Below are 18,973 nucleotides of genomic sequence, written 5' to 3' on the forward strand. Positions count from 1 at the left end.
TGATATAATTTATAAATTAATTTTCCAAGTCATTAACTTTAATTTATTAAAAAAAAATAATTTATTTATTCAATCCTAATGAATGTGCTTTCATATGTACTTTAAAGGAAATAAAAGTAAATTCATTTTATACAAAGAGATATAATGATATAACTACATTTTATAATATTTGAGATATAATTCTTGCTCAAAAGTTTTTCACGTTTGTTAACAACATATGCACAATGTCTGATACATAAGATCTATCTCATCTTTAATAAACATCTTACAAAGATGCTATGGCTTAATATATTATTATAATATAACAAAAGAGAGAGAAAGAGTATGTTTCGAGACATATTGGTGAAAGAAGAGAAAATAAATAATTAAGATTGAAATAATAGTGTGACAGATTACAATATATTAAAATAAATGTATTTTAATTATCTAGCCACTGTTAATCACTGTGTTCCTCTTCGTTTTTTGTAAAATTTAGCTTGGTCTACAATTCAAAGCTTGTGTTATCGGTTGATCGTGCTGTTCCTCGCTGTCCTCGTCACTAAATTCATGCTGTGGAACGGGAAATCTGTATCCCATGTTCATCAGCATTAATTCAAACGGATCGCTGTTCATGCGTATTTGATTGGCTGATGCAGCGTCATCTAGATTCTGAATTTCTCTTTCGTTAACACTACCATCCTGCAAAAATATATATCAAAATTAAATTAAATTAAATTGATGAAATATGTAATATTTTGTACATTATATCTATTGAGTCTGCGTTAAGGATGTATCAGTGTAGTACAGTTTTTATGAAAAGTAGGAAATTGGAATTGTTAATATTTATACTTTTATTTCACTTTGTGTGAATATTTTTATAAAAATAAATTAGAATTGTATTAATACTTCTATAAAAATTAATTAGAATTATGTTAATGTTTATACTTATCTTTATATTAACATTTATATAAAAATACATTAAATATATTTATACCTTTCTTCATTTTATGTTAATATTTATAAAAATGAATACTGAAACTATACATATATGAAACAATTGTGTAAATAACATCATATTTTTATCTAACAAAGTATTTTTACAGCTAATTTATTGTATTTGTTATTGAATATCACAATAAATTCAACTTTAAAAGATAATGACAAGAATCTCAATATTTTTGGAAAAATATTTTAAGTATTACAATTTTAAATTTGGATTCTCAAAATAATTAATCAGATAAATAATCCAAACTTATAATACAACTTTGTTTTTAGACCGATTTTATGTTTGGAAGAAAGTTGTCATATTTAAAAGAAATATAATAGAATGTTTGTAAAAGTTGTAAAATTTTGTAAATAAATAAAACATTATTTTGGATGCACTGAACAATGTTTTTCTTTTCACTTTTACTATTACTAATCTCATAAAATGAAGAAATAAATAAGTAATAAATATAAACTTTAATAATAAATTATTTACACTTTCTTAAGATGCTGATAGTATCATTATTGAGTTGATGGTAAATTTAATTTGTGATATTATTTTTGATTTCAAGACATTTCTAGTTTTCAAGACCCATAGCAGAGGAGAGCGGTCATCCTGATCTTTTTCATGAGATTATTGAAAATGTATAGTATACTATATCCATTTTCGAAATTGGCACTACATAGCACATCTATTTTACAACACTGTAGATAAAAATGATTTAAGGCTCCCGAACAATCGCCGAAACCATATGGATGTCATGACATCATAAATGAGAAATAATATGTAAAAGTTTGATCCATGACATTTGTAAATAAAGAGAATTTGGATAAAACAAAATAATGAGATCGCTTTAACTCTTAAACACACCGATCCCGTAAAATACGTAAACAAATTTTTAAGTCTGGAAGACTTTTTAAACTTTGAGAAGCCATAACTTTGGTTCTAATCAATATTTTACAACAATCTATTTTTTCAAATAAAAGTTCAAAATTTTAGAAATGTGACTGCACAATCAACATTGTCGAAAAATGATTTATTGTGAAGTTACAAAACAAAAACCATTAAGCAAAAATAAAAAATTATTCAAAAATCCACTTTTTTTAAAAAAAATCATATTTTCGCAACAAGAAACTCTTAAAGACTTTAAAATACAGTTTTAAAGCTAAAAAAGTCATATTTAAATAAAAAAATTATGGTATTGTTATTTCTTTTAAAAAGTATAATTATCTAACAAGGAGAATATGAGGTAATTTTGGGTGTCTAAAAATTTTTTTTGTTTTTTAAATTACATCTTTGCAACAAAAAACTTTTAAAGACTTTACAATACGACGTTTCAAGGCTAAAGAGATATATTTTCAAAAAAAGCCAGTCAATTAAACTTTTTTACTCCCTAATCTAAACTTCCTATCTCATTCTATCTTCACACAGCAAGCGTTCGAAACTTCATATGGGGCTCTCCACTTGTGTGTTTAAAAGTAAAAACACTTGTAAACATGAGCCTTCTTTGGGCCTATTCTTTTCTCTCCTGACAGTCAGTAAATAATCGTAAAAGGCCCGTGAAACCTATTCAGGCAAGAAACTATATGAAGAGCTGTTAAAAGAAGTATAAAATATGCTTTTACATATAAAATTCAAAGATAACTCTACTTGTGGCTCATTTTTACAAACTTCGTAAGTACGAGACAAGTCACGTTTTTACAACAAAACACATAATAACTAAATGACGTGCAAGACAAAATTTCATCAACAATATGTCATGTTTCATGCCTATTAGTTCTAATTTTTTCCGCGATACTACGTCGCTACTGTCAATGCAAAGTTTTCTACTGATTACTCAAGAACTTCAAATCTGTGCTAAAATCATATGGTGTAAAAAACTCACCCTCACTATATGATTTTAGCGCAGACTTTTTATTGGAAGTATTGTAGAATAGATGCTACAATGACTTTTCAAAATGGATGAAGATTTACATATAAAATAATATGACGCACAAAGATCTAGTTTTGACCGTTCTTTACTTGCTTATTTGTGTCATTACATTTAAACAATTTATTTCAAATTATTATTGTTTAATAAATATAAAATTCCGGTAAGTAACAAATCCAGAGATTTCTTACTTTTCCCTAAAATGCATTTTCAAAAATAAATATTAATCAAAACTTATAAATTTATTCTTACATATATTTCATTTGAATAAAAATAGCCGTATTTATACATTAAATGATTTAAAGATATTTTTTTTGGTTTCCTGAAAAGAAAAATTTAGTCTGTTTTGTAACTCAAATTATGGGCTAAACGATAACTTATGTAACATTAATCACAAAAGTTTTACGTTGAGCCTACTTTAGTTTTGGAGACACTGGGTCAAAATTATTATTTTGTATGGGAAGAAATATCGGTGTTTCGACACAGCACAGTTAAAATGCATAAATATATAGAATAAGTTACATCTTATCAATTTTAGTGATTTTTCTCAAAGTACTGGCTTCAAGCTTTAATTTCATTTTTTAAATATTCCTGTATCATAAATATTTCCTGTTTTACAAGCGTTTAAAGTTTAGTTAATTTTTCCTAAATTTTTAGTGTACCGCTTTTTTGCTGGAGAGTGAGATTTTGTTTCGCTTCGTAAACAGAGAGAGAGAGAGAGAGAGAGAGAGAGAGAAAGATAAGATGGATCTCGCTCCACGTGAAAACCCATATAGAATAGTACAATTATAGACTTCGTTTCGTCCCATAAGCAGAGCAAGATGTGGAATAAACCTTGCTACGCATGGCAAGTTGCAAATCCATATAGAACAGAACAATTATAGACATTGTTTCGCTACGTAAGCAGGGAGAGGAGTGGGATGGATCTTACTTTGCATGGAAAGCTGTAAACCCATGTGGAGTAGTACACTATCCATTACAACTTCTTTTTAATCATAAGCTCTTGTGAGAGTAGCGATTCCTCAACGTATTCTATAATGTGCATTTTTTACAGTTCATATAGATATATAGGACCTACAGTTTTAAGATCAGTTCCAAATGGCTTTCATTTAGAAGAGTTTTCATGGCAAGACACTCTTGATGGTTTGTCGTTACCTTCCGATTGCGAGAGGTAGCGATTAAAACAAATCAATGTTTCTAATCAGTCAGGATTTGAACCCAATTCTTTGACACAAAGAACACAACTCTTTGCACTACGATCACTATATCCATCATGTACAAGGTATCATATAACAAAAATAATGAGGTCGATATCAAAAATGAGGTTTATGTAAGTACATTTCGAAAACTAAACGAGACCGTCGATTAACTTATAAAAAAAAATTGATCAATACTCTTACCAATATAACATACATCAGGCCTAATAAAATCAATGAAATATAACCTATTTTGCATAAAGGAGGAGAAGAGGGTAATATGGCACCCATTTTCATTTTATTGAATCATTTTGTTTATAATTAATATTTTCTATTAAAACTTGAACGATTACATTCGTCAAAATGTTGTTTGACAGATTCTAGGCTCAAAGTAATGAGATATTTATTATTTAGGACGTGATTTATAAAAATCTAATGCTCTGCATAATCGGTGGCAGAAAAAAAGTGGTTGTAATATGGCTATCTATAAGAATAATTTAAAAAAGTTAGTTTAGTTTAGAAGAAACACAGTATCTTGTTACAAAATTATATATTTTTAATTTTCCATTGTTTAGAATTTTCCTAATATAGAATTTTCTTGCGTTCAGTAACTTTGAAAATACCATTAGAAATTTAGTTAGAAATGTCATTTTATCCTTGTTTAACATTAAACAACAAGCATAAAATAATGTTTTTAATGTTTCTAAATACCGCTCTCTAGAATGACGATCGATTTATTGAAGAAATATTTCAATATAAAAATTTTGCTTAAAAGGCCATATTAATAAAATTCCATGTTATTGTTTTAACTTTGTATAACTCAAAATGTGTATAGCTGAATAAAAAGGTAAATAATAAAAAAAACACTCAAGTGTATGTACATTCGTGTGATAATACACTCAAGTTTAAGAATAATGAGAAAGTATGAGTAATTAAAGGTTAAAGGTGAACCTTGAAAAAGTTTAGAAGTGCTCAAAAGTAAAAATGCCTTATAACAATTGTCACTTATTATGTATTGTCATATTAATATCAATAAAAAACGGCGGGCTACTAAATGAATAACTCCATAAGCAATTGTTAGAACACGTTATCTAATAACGGAGATAATAGGGGTAACCATGTTGTCGACAGTAGCCATAATACCCTCTATTAAACAAATGCGCAAACTATGAACAAAATGTCAAAAAATGTTCCAAATAAAAGTTTTTAGATTTGGAAGAAAACATTTTGGAAGGTGATTTTGATGTGATAGTAAATGACCTTGTTTAATGTAATTCCAAGGTCTACTTTTATTTTTCAAATCAATTTATTTTTAACTACGGAAATGAATAAAGGAGTACGTTAAAAACACGAGATATCAATAAAAACAAAAAATAACAATAACACTAAACTCCTGTAAAATGTAAATAAGATAAAAAATTCGGGTTCCTATTTAAAAAAAAATTAAATTTAGGCCTTATGGAGTTCCATAACAGGCCCTGATTCAAAAATATGGCCCATTAAAGAATCTGCTTGATTTTCTTGAAATTTTCTCTCTATTGATTTTAATTAAGATATGATGTTGTACATGTACTTTTCCATTCCCAAAATAATGACTTTGACGCCGTATATTTCAAAACCAAAAGTAGGTTTAACTTAAAAATTTTATGTAATCAATGTCTCATCCCAAGCTATCATTTTACCTACAATTTGAGCCCAAATTCAAGAATCATAAAACAAGCTACTATTGCAGTGACTCTTTAATTTTTCAAACTTATTTTTAGTTTTTATAGGAATCTTGACATTATATTATAATAATATGATCATACGCACATAAATAAGGGAAGATAAAGCAAAACGAGGAAGTTAAGATTTGTTAAAATTAAGAAATAATGAGCTTAAGATCCACGCAGGATGTTAAACGCAATAAATAAGTAAAACATAAATCCACGATAATGTAAACGTTTCAACCTTTAATGACGGTCTTCCTCAGTACAAATTGTAACAGTCTATAAAACACATATAAAATCGCAGAAATTACAATATGAATTTATCAAATTAAACAAATAAAAGTCAAAAATAAATTGAGTTACCAAACAAACTGTGAGATGCCGCGATGTACATCTTCCTTCAAGGTTTTATTACAATAAATAGCTTCTCGGAACGTGACAAGACAAGAGTTTCGGAAAAACGGGATGACTTGATTGCTGACCAATAAACAAGAGGTAATATTGAAATGAAAAATTATAAGATTGTAACCGACAACAATAAAAAAAATATAATTTAACAAAATAAAGGAAAATAAATAAGAATAATATAAGAATAAATAAAAACGGCTGTACAAGTCATGAATTGAAATTGTAAAAAAAAAAAATAAAATAAAAAAATTATACAATAGATATAATAGGAACTAAGAATTGAAAATACCTCTAAGCTCCAAAACTCGTATTTTAACCTTGTGAATATTACATCTTGGAATATTCAATTACGAATAATGTGGACCGAACAAGATAGTCTCGGCGGACCGAATGCAAGAATCGAAGGAGGGATGACAAACTTAAATAGGGTAAATACGCTTGAGAATAGGAAAATACGCATCCGAGAGGAGTTCGGTATCACTTTGTTTGTTGAGTCCATGCAATTGTTTTTAATGTGTAACATTTTGGATATAGATCTTTTAACATAAGATGGCTTCTTGTCTAAAATTTCTACGTTCTTCCAATGAAAATCGTGGTTCTCTTCAATACGGTGTAACGAAATAACTGAGGAAGAACTAGCTTTTCTAATATCCGCTTTATGTTTACTGACTCTTGTTTTTGACGTTTCGTCTGTCCAATATAAGAAGACTCGCAGTCTTTACAATTAATTTTATAAACAATGTCATTACAAGAAAGACGTCCCTTACGGAAAAAATCTTGTGGCACTTGAAATGCCAACTATTAGTACGCATTATATTAATAGTAATTTCGCGCACTGTTGGAATTTGCATTAGTAGTGTAAATTAATACTATTGATACAGTGTGCACTAGTAATATGGGAAAAAACTTTTGTTACTCTTGAAGTAATTATTATTAATTATAGAATAATTAATGCACATTATTAGTGCGGGTCATCCATCCAAGTCGCGACTCCGGTGAACGTTGCTTGACCATGATCGCTGCGAACTGATCCCTCATGATGACCTGTGAATACTTTGTGCTGATATGTATATGTAACTAATAGATCAAGTCAATATATACGCTATCAAAAAAATGTATTGTATTATACATATAATTAAAGCATATTATTTATATCCAACATATATGAAATTATAGTTTTTTATTATTTTCACAAATGCGGAATAGCATCTAGAATAACTTTTGTTATTTATTTAAATAAAAATGCATCTAAAAAATATACATCAATATAATACGATAATTAAATCAAGTATAAAAAATTTTTGTTAGAAAACATTTTAAAAACATTTTCAAAATATACTGTCTACTCATTAGGATGTAGATCAAGGTTTCTTCATTCATGAACCTATTTCGTCTATAAGTTCATATATAATTACATATTCTTAATTAAAATTAACATAATGCTTGATAAATAATATATTCATTAGTATATTTATTAATATAATTTAACTTATTTGTTTAATTTATAATAATATATTTGATTATATAGTATAAGTACGTATCAATAGTAACTATATATATATATATAAGGTACTTTATTCCTTGCGGAGTACACTGCGGACCTCCGCTCCGCTTACAAAGTTTCAACATTTTATTCCTTGCATCCTTTACAACGCACGAGAGAGAGAGAGAGAGAGAGAGAGAGAGAGAGAGAGAGAGAGAGAGAGAGATCACTCATCCATCCATACCTCCACACTCTGGACCTCCATGTCCGCCGCACTGTCTCTTCCTTCCATACTCTCATTCATACCCAACCACCTGCCTCCCTCCCTCATCTCCTCTAATCTCCTCATCCAAATCTCTCCCTCCTCGTCCTCTTCCAAGATCTCATCCACCATCTTCTGCCATCCCTTTTCAACCCAATTCGTGCATTCCTCCCATACATGCTCCCAAGTTTCTATTTCCCCTTCACATATCCTACACTTCCTTTCCTCATTCCCTTCCCAATCTCTACTTCCCATCATCCTGTCTCCCAGCCTATACTTCGCCACTCTCTGTCATCTTTGCTCCTTCCATCCCTTCTTCAGGTACTCTGTCAACCCCTTACCTTTCACCCTACCATACCATATGTTAAATCTAGAGCCCCTAATTTTCTCCCATCTTTCCTCCTCCTGCCACCTACTCTCTCTTGCCACTACCGCTTCCTCCCTCAACTCTCTCCCCTCTCTCATCTTTTCTATCTCAATTAAGATCCAGCTCTTCTCCTCATAAAAATCTCTCCTTTCCTCTTCCCATTTACCCATCACTTTTCCTACCTTCGCCCTGTCTTTCATTTCCTTCAAACACAACCTCGCCAGCTCTCCTCCCCCTAATAGAAACTATAGATATATAAACATATATACATATACATACATACATACATAAATACATATACATATATATATATATATATATATATATTATATACAGAGTGGGGGGGGGGAAAGTACCGGAACAGCAAAATATCTCGAAAACTAAGCATTTTAGAAAAAAGTGTTTCAGATTAAAGTTGTAGAGTTTCAAAAGACCTATTTATTTATATTATCAGTTGGACCTTGGATGGCGTCGCCAAGGTCAGATCAATATCACATTAACTTTTTTAAATGGAACACCCTATTTTTGATTCCAGAATCTAATAGCTGGTGTCAAGACTTTTCCAAAACCCTGCAAGAAAGTTTATTTTCGTTGAGTACTTTCGTTGAATTGTAAAAGCTTGAAAGCTATAGTGTACTCTAACTTTTAAGCGTCATAACTCGGAAAGTATTTAATGAAATATAACTTCTGATTGAAATGTATAGGTTACAATGGTATCACACAATCTACACATGACATAAAAAACGCACGCGTGTGTGCGTGCGAGCGTACGTGCGTGCGTGCGTGTGTGTGTGTGTGTGTGTGTGTGTGTGTGTGTGTGTAATGTAATAAAAAATTAGAGATTTGCAATTATTGATAATATATGTGTACATTATTAAATGCTGCAAGAAATATTCTACTGTATGCACTCTACAAAATGTGCACTATTATTTTAATATTACACATTTCTGCACACTATTGGTTTGTACTTTTCAACTATTAATATGAGAATAGTGTAAACTGAATATCTGCACCTGTGATTATTTCAGTAGTTCTCATTAGTCATTCTGAAAGTTTACACTCAATAATTTATAATTGTGTAGTGGAAACTATTTATTACTAGTGTTATGGTAGTGATGCAGTGATGAATGCTTAAAACTATTACCGTTGAATAGTTATTATTAGCATTCTATTACTATTGGTATTCTAACAGTTTTTTCCGTATGGGGCTCTTTATTGTCTTTGCCAGTAGTTATAAATCTGTTTAACTTAACGGAGATCATGAACGCGACACTACAATCAAACTTACACAAAAAAGACAAAAATTTCTCCAATACCGACTCGATATAAGGGATCGTAAAAAATCTTCTCACATGTTTATCCTCAACACAGATGTCATCTTTATAAAAAAGGTGTTTAAGTCTAAAATAAATCATAGCAAAGATAAAGTTTAAAGGATAGTTATTTTCCAATAAGATATTAACTAAAATTATGAAACTTTTACGATGAAATTGAGGATGTGATAATAAAACTAATTTGTCGACCATACCAAAAATAATACCCTTTTTATGGCACAAGAAATGATGTAAGAAAAAATTTGAATATCTTCCCGAGAAAGTTGGTTTGCGATACTGATCGAAAATACTTCTATTATTCACCTTTATTAACATGACATCAAGAAAACTGATTTACCTTTCACTCTTTCTTTCCATAGTAAATTGTAAACAATCATGCATAGAACTGAAAGTGTCAAGGATACCCAATAACGAGTTTAACAAGGCTGCAAATATAATATCATCTACATATCTGCAGTAAAATGGTAGATGGAAGAAAAGATTTTTTTATCGCCTTGCACTCCAAATCCTGCATAACCAAATCAGCTAAAATAGGAGACAACGGAGAACCCATCGGTAAACCAAAGATCTGTTTATAGCAAACGTTTTTAGTATTAAATTTAAAAAACGTAAAATCTATTATTAATTCTACGGGTTTGAGAAATTCATTGACCGGAATAGTGATGTTTTTTGAAATCCCATCTGGCCGTGACGCTTTCCACCGCTAAGTCTCTTGGAACATTAGTGAAAAGAGACACGACGTCCAATGACGCTAAAACGTGATCTGATTCTAAGGAAAAGCCATTAAGTTTGTTAACTAAATGGAAATTATTTTTGATGAAACTATCCGTTTCTGGTAAACTATTGTAAATAATATTATGTAAAAAATAAGCTAGAAAGTGTAATAGATTATTTATTAAAGAATAGTACATTATGTACCCCGGAGCCGAGCTTTGCCGTTCTCGACTGAGGACGATGTTTTCAGTACGAGGCGTAGCTGCGCGAAAACAGCGTCCGAAATCGAGAACGTGTTCGACTTCACGGTGCATATGGTATTTTATGCAAAAAAAACGTACGCTTTTTCCCGTCACACTACAAAAGAATATTGCAACATTTCCAACTATGTTGCATGGCAAGGGGGGATCTGGGAGGAGAGCCTCCTGATCAGAGAGCAAAGCCCCCTACTGGGGGTCGAGGGGGCAAAGCCTCGCGGTCAGGGGGGTTTGGAGGGGTGGGGTAAAGCCCCCCTCCCCAGCCCCACCAAAACTACAAGGTATGTTCGGAAAGTAAGGTTACGACAAATATTACAAATCGAAAAATGTGAATTTATTTGTGAAATTTACATGGAATGTTACGTAGGTATATACCTATTTTTCAACGTAGTCACCATTCATTTCCTTACATTTAGTGAGCTGCGGAAACAATTTTTTTATGCCCTCGTTGCACTCGTTTCCCGCCAACTTCCTCGACCATTCGTAGACCGCGTTTTTTACCTCCAAATCGGACAAAAATCATTTTCTACTGAGATACTCCTTTAGACGAGTGAAAAGGAAGAAATCAGAAGATGCAAGGTCCGGACTATGAGATGGATGGTTTAAAACATCCCAACCAAGCCACATCCCAACACCCCACACCGCCCGTTATTAAAATGCTCATGAATATATGTATGCATGTATATATTAATATATATATATATATATATATATATATATATATATATATGTATATATATGTGTATATGTGTGTGTGTGTATATATATATATATATATATATATATATATATATATATATACAGGGTGTCCCAAAATTCGCGCAATCGGAGTACAAGACGTGATACTTTACGATAAAAGAAACAACTTTTTCCTTTAGCAAAATTGCGTGCGACAAGTAGTTTTTGCAGGAGAGCACGTTAAAGTTAACGAATAAGCGTTCTTGGCTCTGCGGCGCTCAGGACCGGCGCGCGCGCTCCTCACTCACTTGTACCTAGTCGTTGGCTAGTGGTTGTAAGTAATGTCTTAAGATGCTGATACGATTCTGTTATAATTAGTTATGACATTTTAAGACTGTAGAATCAATGAATATCGGTCGTTAACCTCTTCCGTATTGCTTAAAATATGAAAAGTTAATAAATTAAATATTGATTTCATTCCTTACGTAAAAAATGAATAAAAAGTTATCTAATTCCGTAGGTTTATCTGAAAATAAAGTAAAAAAAAAAACAAAAAATTTGTTCAAAATTATTAATTTTTCAATGTTATAATTATTACATAATTACATTACAAACAAAATTAGTAATAATTGTTCCGGTATTTTAAATTTACATATTTTTATTTACACATTTTTATAATACACATTTTTATTTACAAAATCAGGAGAATTAAACGAAATGGTAAAAAGGTAAAAATTGTTTTGGTACAAAAAATAAGATTTACATTTTTTAAAAATAAATAAAAAGGTTAAGTGCAAAATTACATTAAAAGAGTAATGTGAAACTTTGAACGTATTTTCTTCAAAACATTATTTTTCAAAGCGGTAGTCATAATAACTCAAACATAATTTATTTGATCAATTAAAAATTTTAAAATAATATTTTTAATAACATTCTGCATCGAATTACAGAAACTATTTCCGATTTTTAATTTTTAATGTGTAAATAAAAATATGTAAATTTTAAAATACCGGAACAATTATTACTAATTTTATGTAATTATGTAATAATTATAACATTGAAAAATTAATAATTTTGAACAAATTTTTTGTTTTTTTTAACTTTATTTTCAGATAAACCTACGGAATTAGATAACTTTTTATTCATTTCTTACGTAAGGAATGAAATCAATATTTAATTTATTAACTTTTCATATTTTAAGCAATACAGAAGAGGTTAACGACCGATATTCATTGATTCTACAGTCTTAAAATGTCATAACTAATTATAACAGAATCGTATCAGCATCTAAAGACATTACTTACAACCACTAGCCAACGACTAGGTACAAGTGAGTGAGGAGCGCGCGCGCCGATCCTGAGCGCCGCAGAGCAAAGAACGCTTATTCGTTAACTTTAACGTGCTCTCCTGCAAAAACTACTTGTCGCACGCAATTTTGCTAAAGGAAAAAGTTGTTTCTTTTATCGTAAAGTATCACGTCTTGTACTCCGATTGCGCGAATTTTGGGACACCTTGTATATACTACTGTGTCCAAAAAGTAAGGTGACATTGCATTTATTTCGAAAATTCTTTATTTATTCTTGCAAATCAATTTCGTCCCCTTCAAAGTAATCCCCCCCTGATATAATACACTTATTCTAACGGATTTTCCAATCTTCGAAACAGTTGTAATAATCGATTTCAGGAATGGCCTTTAGCTCCTTCTTCGCAGCGGCTTGAATCTCTTCTATCGACCTGCTTGAGTTTGCTGAATAGCCAGAAGTCGCATGGAGCCAAATCAGGTAAATACGAGGTGTGTTCAAAAAGTATCGCGAATTTTGTGTTTTTTCAAAAATTATTTATTTATTCATGAATATCTATTTTGTCCCCTTCAAAGTAATCCCCATGAGATATTATACACTTGTGCCAACGGTTTTTCCAATCTTCGAAGCACTTCAAAAAATCATTTTTTTTTATCTTGTTCAGCTCCTCCTTCGATGCCGTCTTTATCTCGTCAAGCGTAGCGTAACGTCGTCCTTTCATGGGCCTCTTCAGTTTAGGGAACAAGAAAAAGTCACAGGGGGCCAGATCTGGGGAATACGGTGGCTGCGGCATCATTAGTGTGTTGTTTTTGGCCAAAAAGTCGCGCACAAGCAACGATGTGTGAGCAGGGGCGTTTGGTACGAATTTCGCGGCGACCCGTCTCATGCCCAAATCATTGATAAAAATCGAATGGCACGAGCCAATCGATATGTTTAGGTCCTCAGCAACTTCTCTAACGGTGATTCGACGATTGGCCAATACCATTTTCTCCACTTCATTAATTTTTTCGTCTGTTGTTGAAGTGCTCGGGCGTCCGGCACGCTCTTCGTCGTTCACATCTTCTCGGCCTTCTGAGAACATTTTGTACCACCGATAAACGTTGCTTCGGTCCAAGGTAGCTTCTCCGTATGCCACAGTCAACATTCGGAATGCATCCGCGCACTTAATTTCGTTTTTCACACAAAATTTGATACAGGTTCTTTGATCCATTTTTTTGAATAGATAAAAATCGAAGACGATCCAAAACACGTGCAAGCAAAGCAGCTGTCAACAATTAAGTGAACATTCAAAATGGCCGAGCTTGTCGGCATAAGTGAGAGACATGAGTACCAACATAACGCCACAAAAAGATCGAAATTCGAATATACGTAACCCGCGAAAATTCAAAATTCGCGATACTTTTTGAACACACCTCGTACGGTGGTTGTGGAACGATATTAGTCGAGTTTTTGGTTAAAAAATCACGAATCACCGTTTCGAGTCGATAGAAGAGATTCAAGCCGCTGCGAAGAAGGAGCTAAAGGCCATTCCTGAAATCGATTATTACAACTGTTTCGAAGATTGGAAAATCCGTTGGAATAAGTGTATTATATCAGGGGGGGATTACTTTGAAGGGAACGAAATTGATTTGCAAGAATAAATAAAGAATTTTCGAAATAAATGCAATGTCACCTTACTTTTTGGACACAGTAGTATATATATATACTACTGTGTTCAAAAAGTAAGGTGAATTTTGTTATAAAATAAAAAATCTTTATTTATTCATCCAAATCAATTTCATTCCCTTCGAAGTATCCCCCCTCCGATACAATGCACTTATGCCAACGTTTTTTCCATTCCTCAAAGCATGCCAAAAAGTCGTTTCCCGGTATAGCCTTCAAAGCGCGCAACGATTCACGTTGAATCTCTTCAATAGATTCAAAGCGGTATCCCCGGAGCGGTCTTTTGAGTTTGGGAAATAGCCAAAAGTCACACAGAGCTAAGTCAGGTAAATAAGGCGGTTGTGGAACGATATGAGTGGAATTTTTGGCGAAAAACTCACGAAGAATCAATGCCGTGTGAGACGGCGCATTATCGTGATGCAAAAACCAGGAATTGTCTTTCCATAAATCCGGCCTCTTCTTGCGAATAGCTTTACGCAAACGACGCATAACACTCAAATAATATTCCTTGTTGACAGTTTGGCCCGGCGGAAGGAACTCATAATGCACAACAGCACGATAGTCGAAGAAAACTGTCAACATAACCTTGATTTTTGAGCAACTTTGGCGCGATTTTTTTGGTCTTGCCTCGTTTTTAGCACGATATTCACTCGATTGGTCGGTTGTTTCCGAATCATAAGCATAGATCCAAGTCTCATCTCCCGTAATAATGCGTTCGTAGACGTCCTGATAGTCAAAAATCATCTCTTCACAAACTTTAACGCGACGCTCTTTTTCGAGGAAATTGAGTGTTTTTGGCACCAAACGAGATTTGATTTTTCTAAGGCCCAAATGATCCTTCAAAATTGTTTGAACTGATTCAATTGAAATGCCAACCATATCGACAAGGTCTCTAACTGTCAATCGACGATTTTCAAGCACCAATTCCTTGATTTTCTTTACGTGTTGCTCATCAGTTGACGTTGATGGTCGTTCGGAGCGTTCCAAGTCATCAGCACGTTCTCTGCCTTCTTTGAAGTCTTTGTACCACTTATAAACATTTTTCTGCGACATAGTCGATTCACCGAAGGCCCTCTGAAACATTCTGCACGTTTCCGCAGCCAAAATTTCATTCCGCAAATAAAATTTAATGGCACTTCTTTGCTCAGACATTGTAAAAATCGCCAAAATCACTTTTAGTCGTTTAGAAAACACAAACGTAACTATATGACTAATGATGACATTCACATGAAATTTGGCACAGATGTCACTAACAGTAGTACCAACATAAAAATAAAATAGTTTGCTCGAATCGATTAGCGCGGGAAGTTTAAATTAAAAATTCACTTTACTTTTTGAACACAGTAGTGTGTGTATATATATATATATATATATATATATATATATATATATACAGGGTGTTTCAGACCACCCGTACACCCCTTTTCTCTTCGCAGGATTAGGACCAATCAAAAATATGTTCAGACGAAAGTTGTAGAGTTTCAAAAGATCTATTCAATGATCTTATCAGTTTGACCTTGGATGGCGTCGCCAAGGTCAGATCGAAATCACATTAAGTTTTTTAAATGAAACACCCTATTTTTGATTCCAGAATCTAATAGCTGGTGTCAAGACCTTTCCAAAACACTACAAGAAAGTTTATTTTCGTTGACTACTTTCCGAGTTGTGCGGCTTGAAAGTTACACTACCGCCAGCATCAGCATTACTCAAGATGTACCATGTGGTGGTTACTTAGTCGGATTTAATCTTGTGTGTGGGTGTGTGCATACGTGCATGCGTATGTGTATGGGGGAGGAAAAGGGGAGTCAAAGTTTTATGTACTCTGCTTTTGTTTATTAACTGGATTGATTATGTTTGATGATCAATCATGTCCAGATTGACTGTATGCATTTTCCCGTGCTTAGCATTATCCAGAATGAACGACGTGGACGTGACGAGAATTTCATCCCATTGGGGTGCTTGATTCACGTGAGTCCCCTTGCCTCTCACGTTTGGGGTGCTTGATTCACGTGAGTCCCCTTGCCTCTCACGTTTGGGGTGCTTGATTCACGTGAGTCCCCTTGCCTCTCACGTTTGGGGTGTTTGATTCACGTGAGTCCCCTTGCCTCTCACGTTTGGGGTGCTTGATTCACGTGAGTCCCCTTGCCTCTCACGTTTGGGGTGCTTGATTCACGTGAGTCCCCTTGCCTCTCACGTTTGGGGTGCTTGATTCACGTGAGTCCCCTTGCCTCTCACGTTCGGGAATGAATGAGTGTATGTTTTGTTAAGCGACTAAATGTTCAAAGTGAGCACCATTCTCTGCGATGCAAGCATCAACTCTATTTTGAAAATCATTGGTTGCTCGAAGAATTTCCTCGGCACGTAAGGATCGAATTGCTTCACTTATTCTACGAATCATATTATCCCTCGTAGTCGGACGTTCATGATAGACCAAGTTTTTTATCCTTCCCCAGAAATAATAATCAAGGACGGTGAGATCTGGTGATCGGGGTGGATAATTGATTGGACCGTATTTGCCTATCCACTTGTCGGGGAACATAGTATTTAATGCCGCACGAGCAACTCTCGATGTATGAGACGGACATGCATCTTGTTGGAACCACATGTTCAGGCGCAATTGCAGAGGAATATTTTCTAGTAAGACAGGAAGATCTGTCATTATCAAGGCGGAATATCTATCACCGTTTAGATTTTCGTCAAAGAAAACAGGACCTATGATTTGACTTCCAATACTTCCACACCAAACATTGACTTTCCAAATGGTTTGATGATCTACTTCTCTCAACCAGTGAGGATTATTTTGTGCCCAATAACGAAAGTTCCAAGTATTAACAGATCCATCACTTTTAAGTGTACATTCGTCAGAAAATAAAATTTTCAAGTGGAAATCAAGTGGTTGCTGTCTTATAAAGTTGCAAAATACAAGTCTCTGTCTAATATCGTTATAATTCAACGCTTGATGAACAGACATTTTGTAAGGGTGAAATTTGTTATTTTTTAGAATGCGCCAAACACTGATTTTACTAACACCAGAATCTTGTTCTCGTCGTCTTAAAGAATCATAAGGGTTCAATTCTGTCGATGCAAGAATTTCCACTGTTCTTTCATCCATAATCGGACGACGAATTTGTGTACCTTTGTTATGTTGAGGCTGAACGACACCTTTAATTTTGATTCGTTTAGCCAAACGTGAAAAAACATTTCGCGAGTGAGGAGTCCGATCAGGATAACGTTCCCGCCACAATCTTTCCGCTGCAATGAATGTACCTCGACACTCACCTAAAATTAGCAGCATATCATATGCTTCTTCATTGGAATAGGACATGGCTAAATAAACCTAGACTAATAAAGAGGGTCGGATTTTTGTTGCGCGATTGATACTGATATGATGGTTATTGAAGACGTAGGTGACAAGTTTGAGAGAGTTATTGTCACTCTTGTTGAGTTGAGTCACAATAGCGTTGTGGTGAATACATCTCTACTACATCCTATGCAAATAACAATATGTATAAAATCACGAGTTAGACATCGTTACGCAGAAAGCCGCGCTCGTTATTGCTCGTGTGCTACCGTTAAAGTAATAATGTAATTACATAATATTATGACATACATATGTATGTGACTATCTACGGTCGCGACAGCTAACTTTCACGATTTTTCATGATCTGTTTTTGTTGGCCCGGCTCGCGTGTTTACTTTCTTTGTGTCGGCTGCACGGCTTTCTGCGTAACGCGTGATTTTATATTGTTATTTACATGGTGTTGGCGGTAGTGTAACTTTCAAGCCGCACAACTCGGAAAGTAGTCAACGAAAATAAACTTTCTTGTAGTGTTTTGGAAAGGTCTTGACACCAGCTATTAGATTCTGGAATCAAAAATAGGGTGTTTCATTTAAAAAACTTAATGTAATTTCGATCTGACCTTGGCGACGCCATCCAAGGTCATACTGATAAGATCATTGAATAGATCTTTTGAAACCCTACAACTTTCGTCTGAACATATTTTTGATTGGTCCTAATCCTGCGAAGAGAAAAGGGGTGTACGGGTGGTCTGAAACACCCTGTATATATATATATATATATATATATATATATATATATATATAGTTCAATTTAACCTTTATCTTTCCAATTGGAGAGGTGAGAGCACGCTTCTTTAGTTAATTTCAAAACTGGATGTTTGGATAATTTAACGTAAGTGGATTCACGAGTGAGCATGCCTTCCATTTTCGAGATGTAATCGTTCTTGTCAACTATTATGTTGCCCTTATCCGCTCTGATAAACAAAATGTTAGAATGCTGTCTAACAAATCTCCCCGTGGATCGTAACCAATCTTTGGTTAAATAGTCATTAATGTTCACCGGACGGCCATTGCGGAACAAGCCCTCCAAGATCGATACAGACGGATTTCTGATTGCAACATAAATATTTTCTCTGTACTTCGAAATATTATGTTCTCTGTGTTCTATGTTTGATGAAATTCAATAGTATCTTTTCCCTGTTACTATCTAACAACGGTAAACCGAACCGATCCCTTGGTTGTAAAAGATATTGGACGTCCTTCGGGATATCATTTCTACTCAGATTGATGAACCAATTATTATGCAAAGTGTCCAAAGGAGTGTCGGGGCTCACAATCCACGCTAAATTAAATAGATTTATAACTACTGGCGAAGACAATATAGAGTGTCTTTCTTGTAATGACGTTG

General features: G+C 33.4%; 1 protein-coding gene across 5 annotated transcripts in view; it reads right to left on the bottom strand.

The window, feature by feature from the left end:
• Positions 1-121: 121 nt before the first annotated feature.
• The window catches only part of LOC105198377 (WD and tetratricopeptide repeats protein 1), a 124,704-nt gene continuing 105,852 nt past the window's right edge, over positions 122-18,973 (bottom strand). For 4 of the 5 annotated variants that reach the window (XM_039458691.1, XM_039458693.1, XM_039458688.1 and 1 more), the window contains one exon: positions 122-678. In XM_039458691.1, coding sequence (XP_039314625.1) covers positions 472-678 — 207 coding nt within the window. In that variant the 3' untranslated portion in view covers positions 122-471. The remainder of the gene's footprint in view (positions 679-18,973) is intronic. The other variant, XM_039458692.1, reaches the window with a different exon arrangement.

Source organism: Solenopsis invicta, chromosome 16 (assembly GCF_016802725.1).
Source record: "Solenopsis invicta isolate M01_SB chromosome 16, UNIL_Sinv_3.0, whole genome shotgun sequence".
NCBI lineage: Eukaryota > Metazoa > Arthropoda > Insecta > Hymenoptera > Formicidae > Solenopsis > Solenopsis invicta.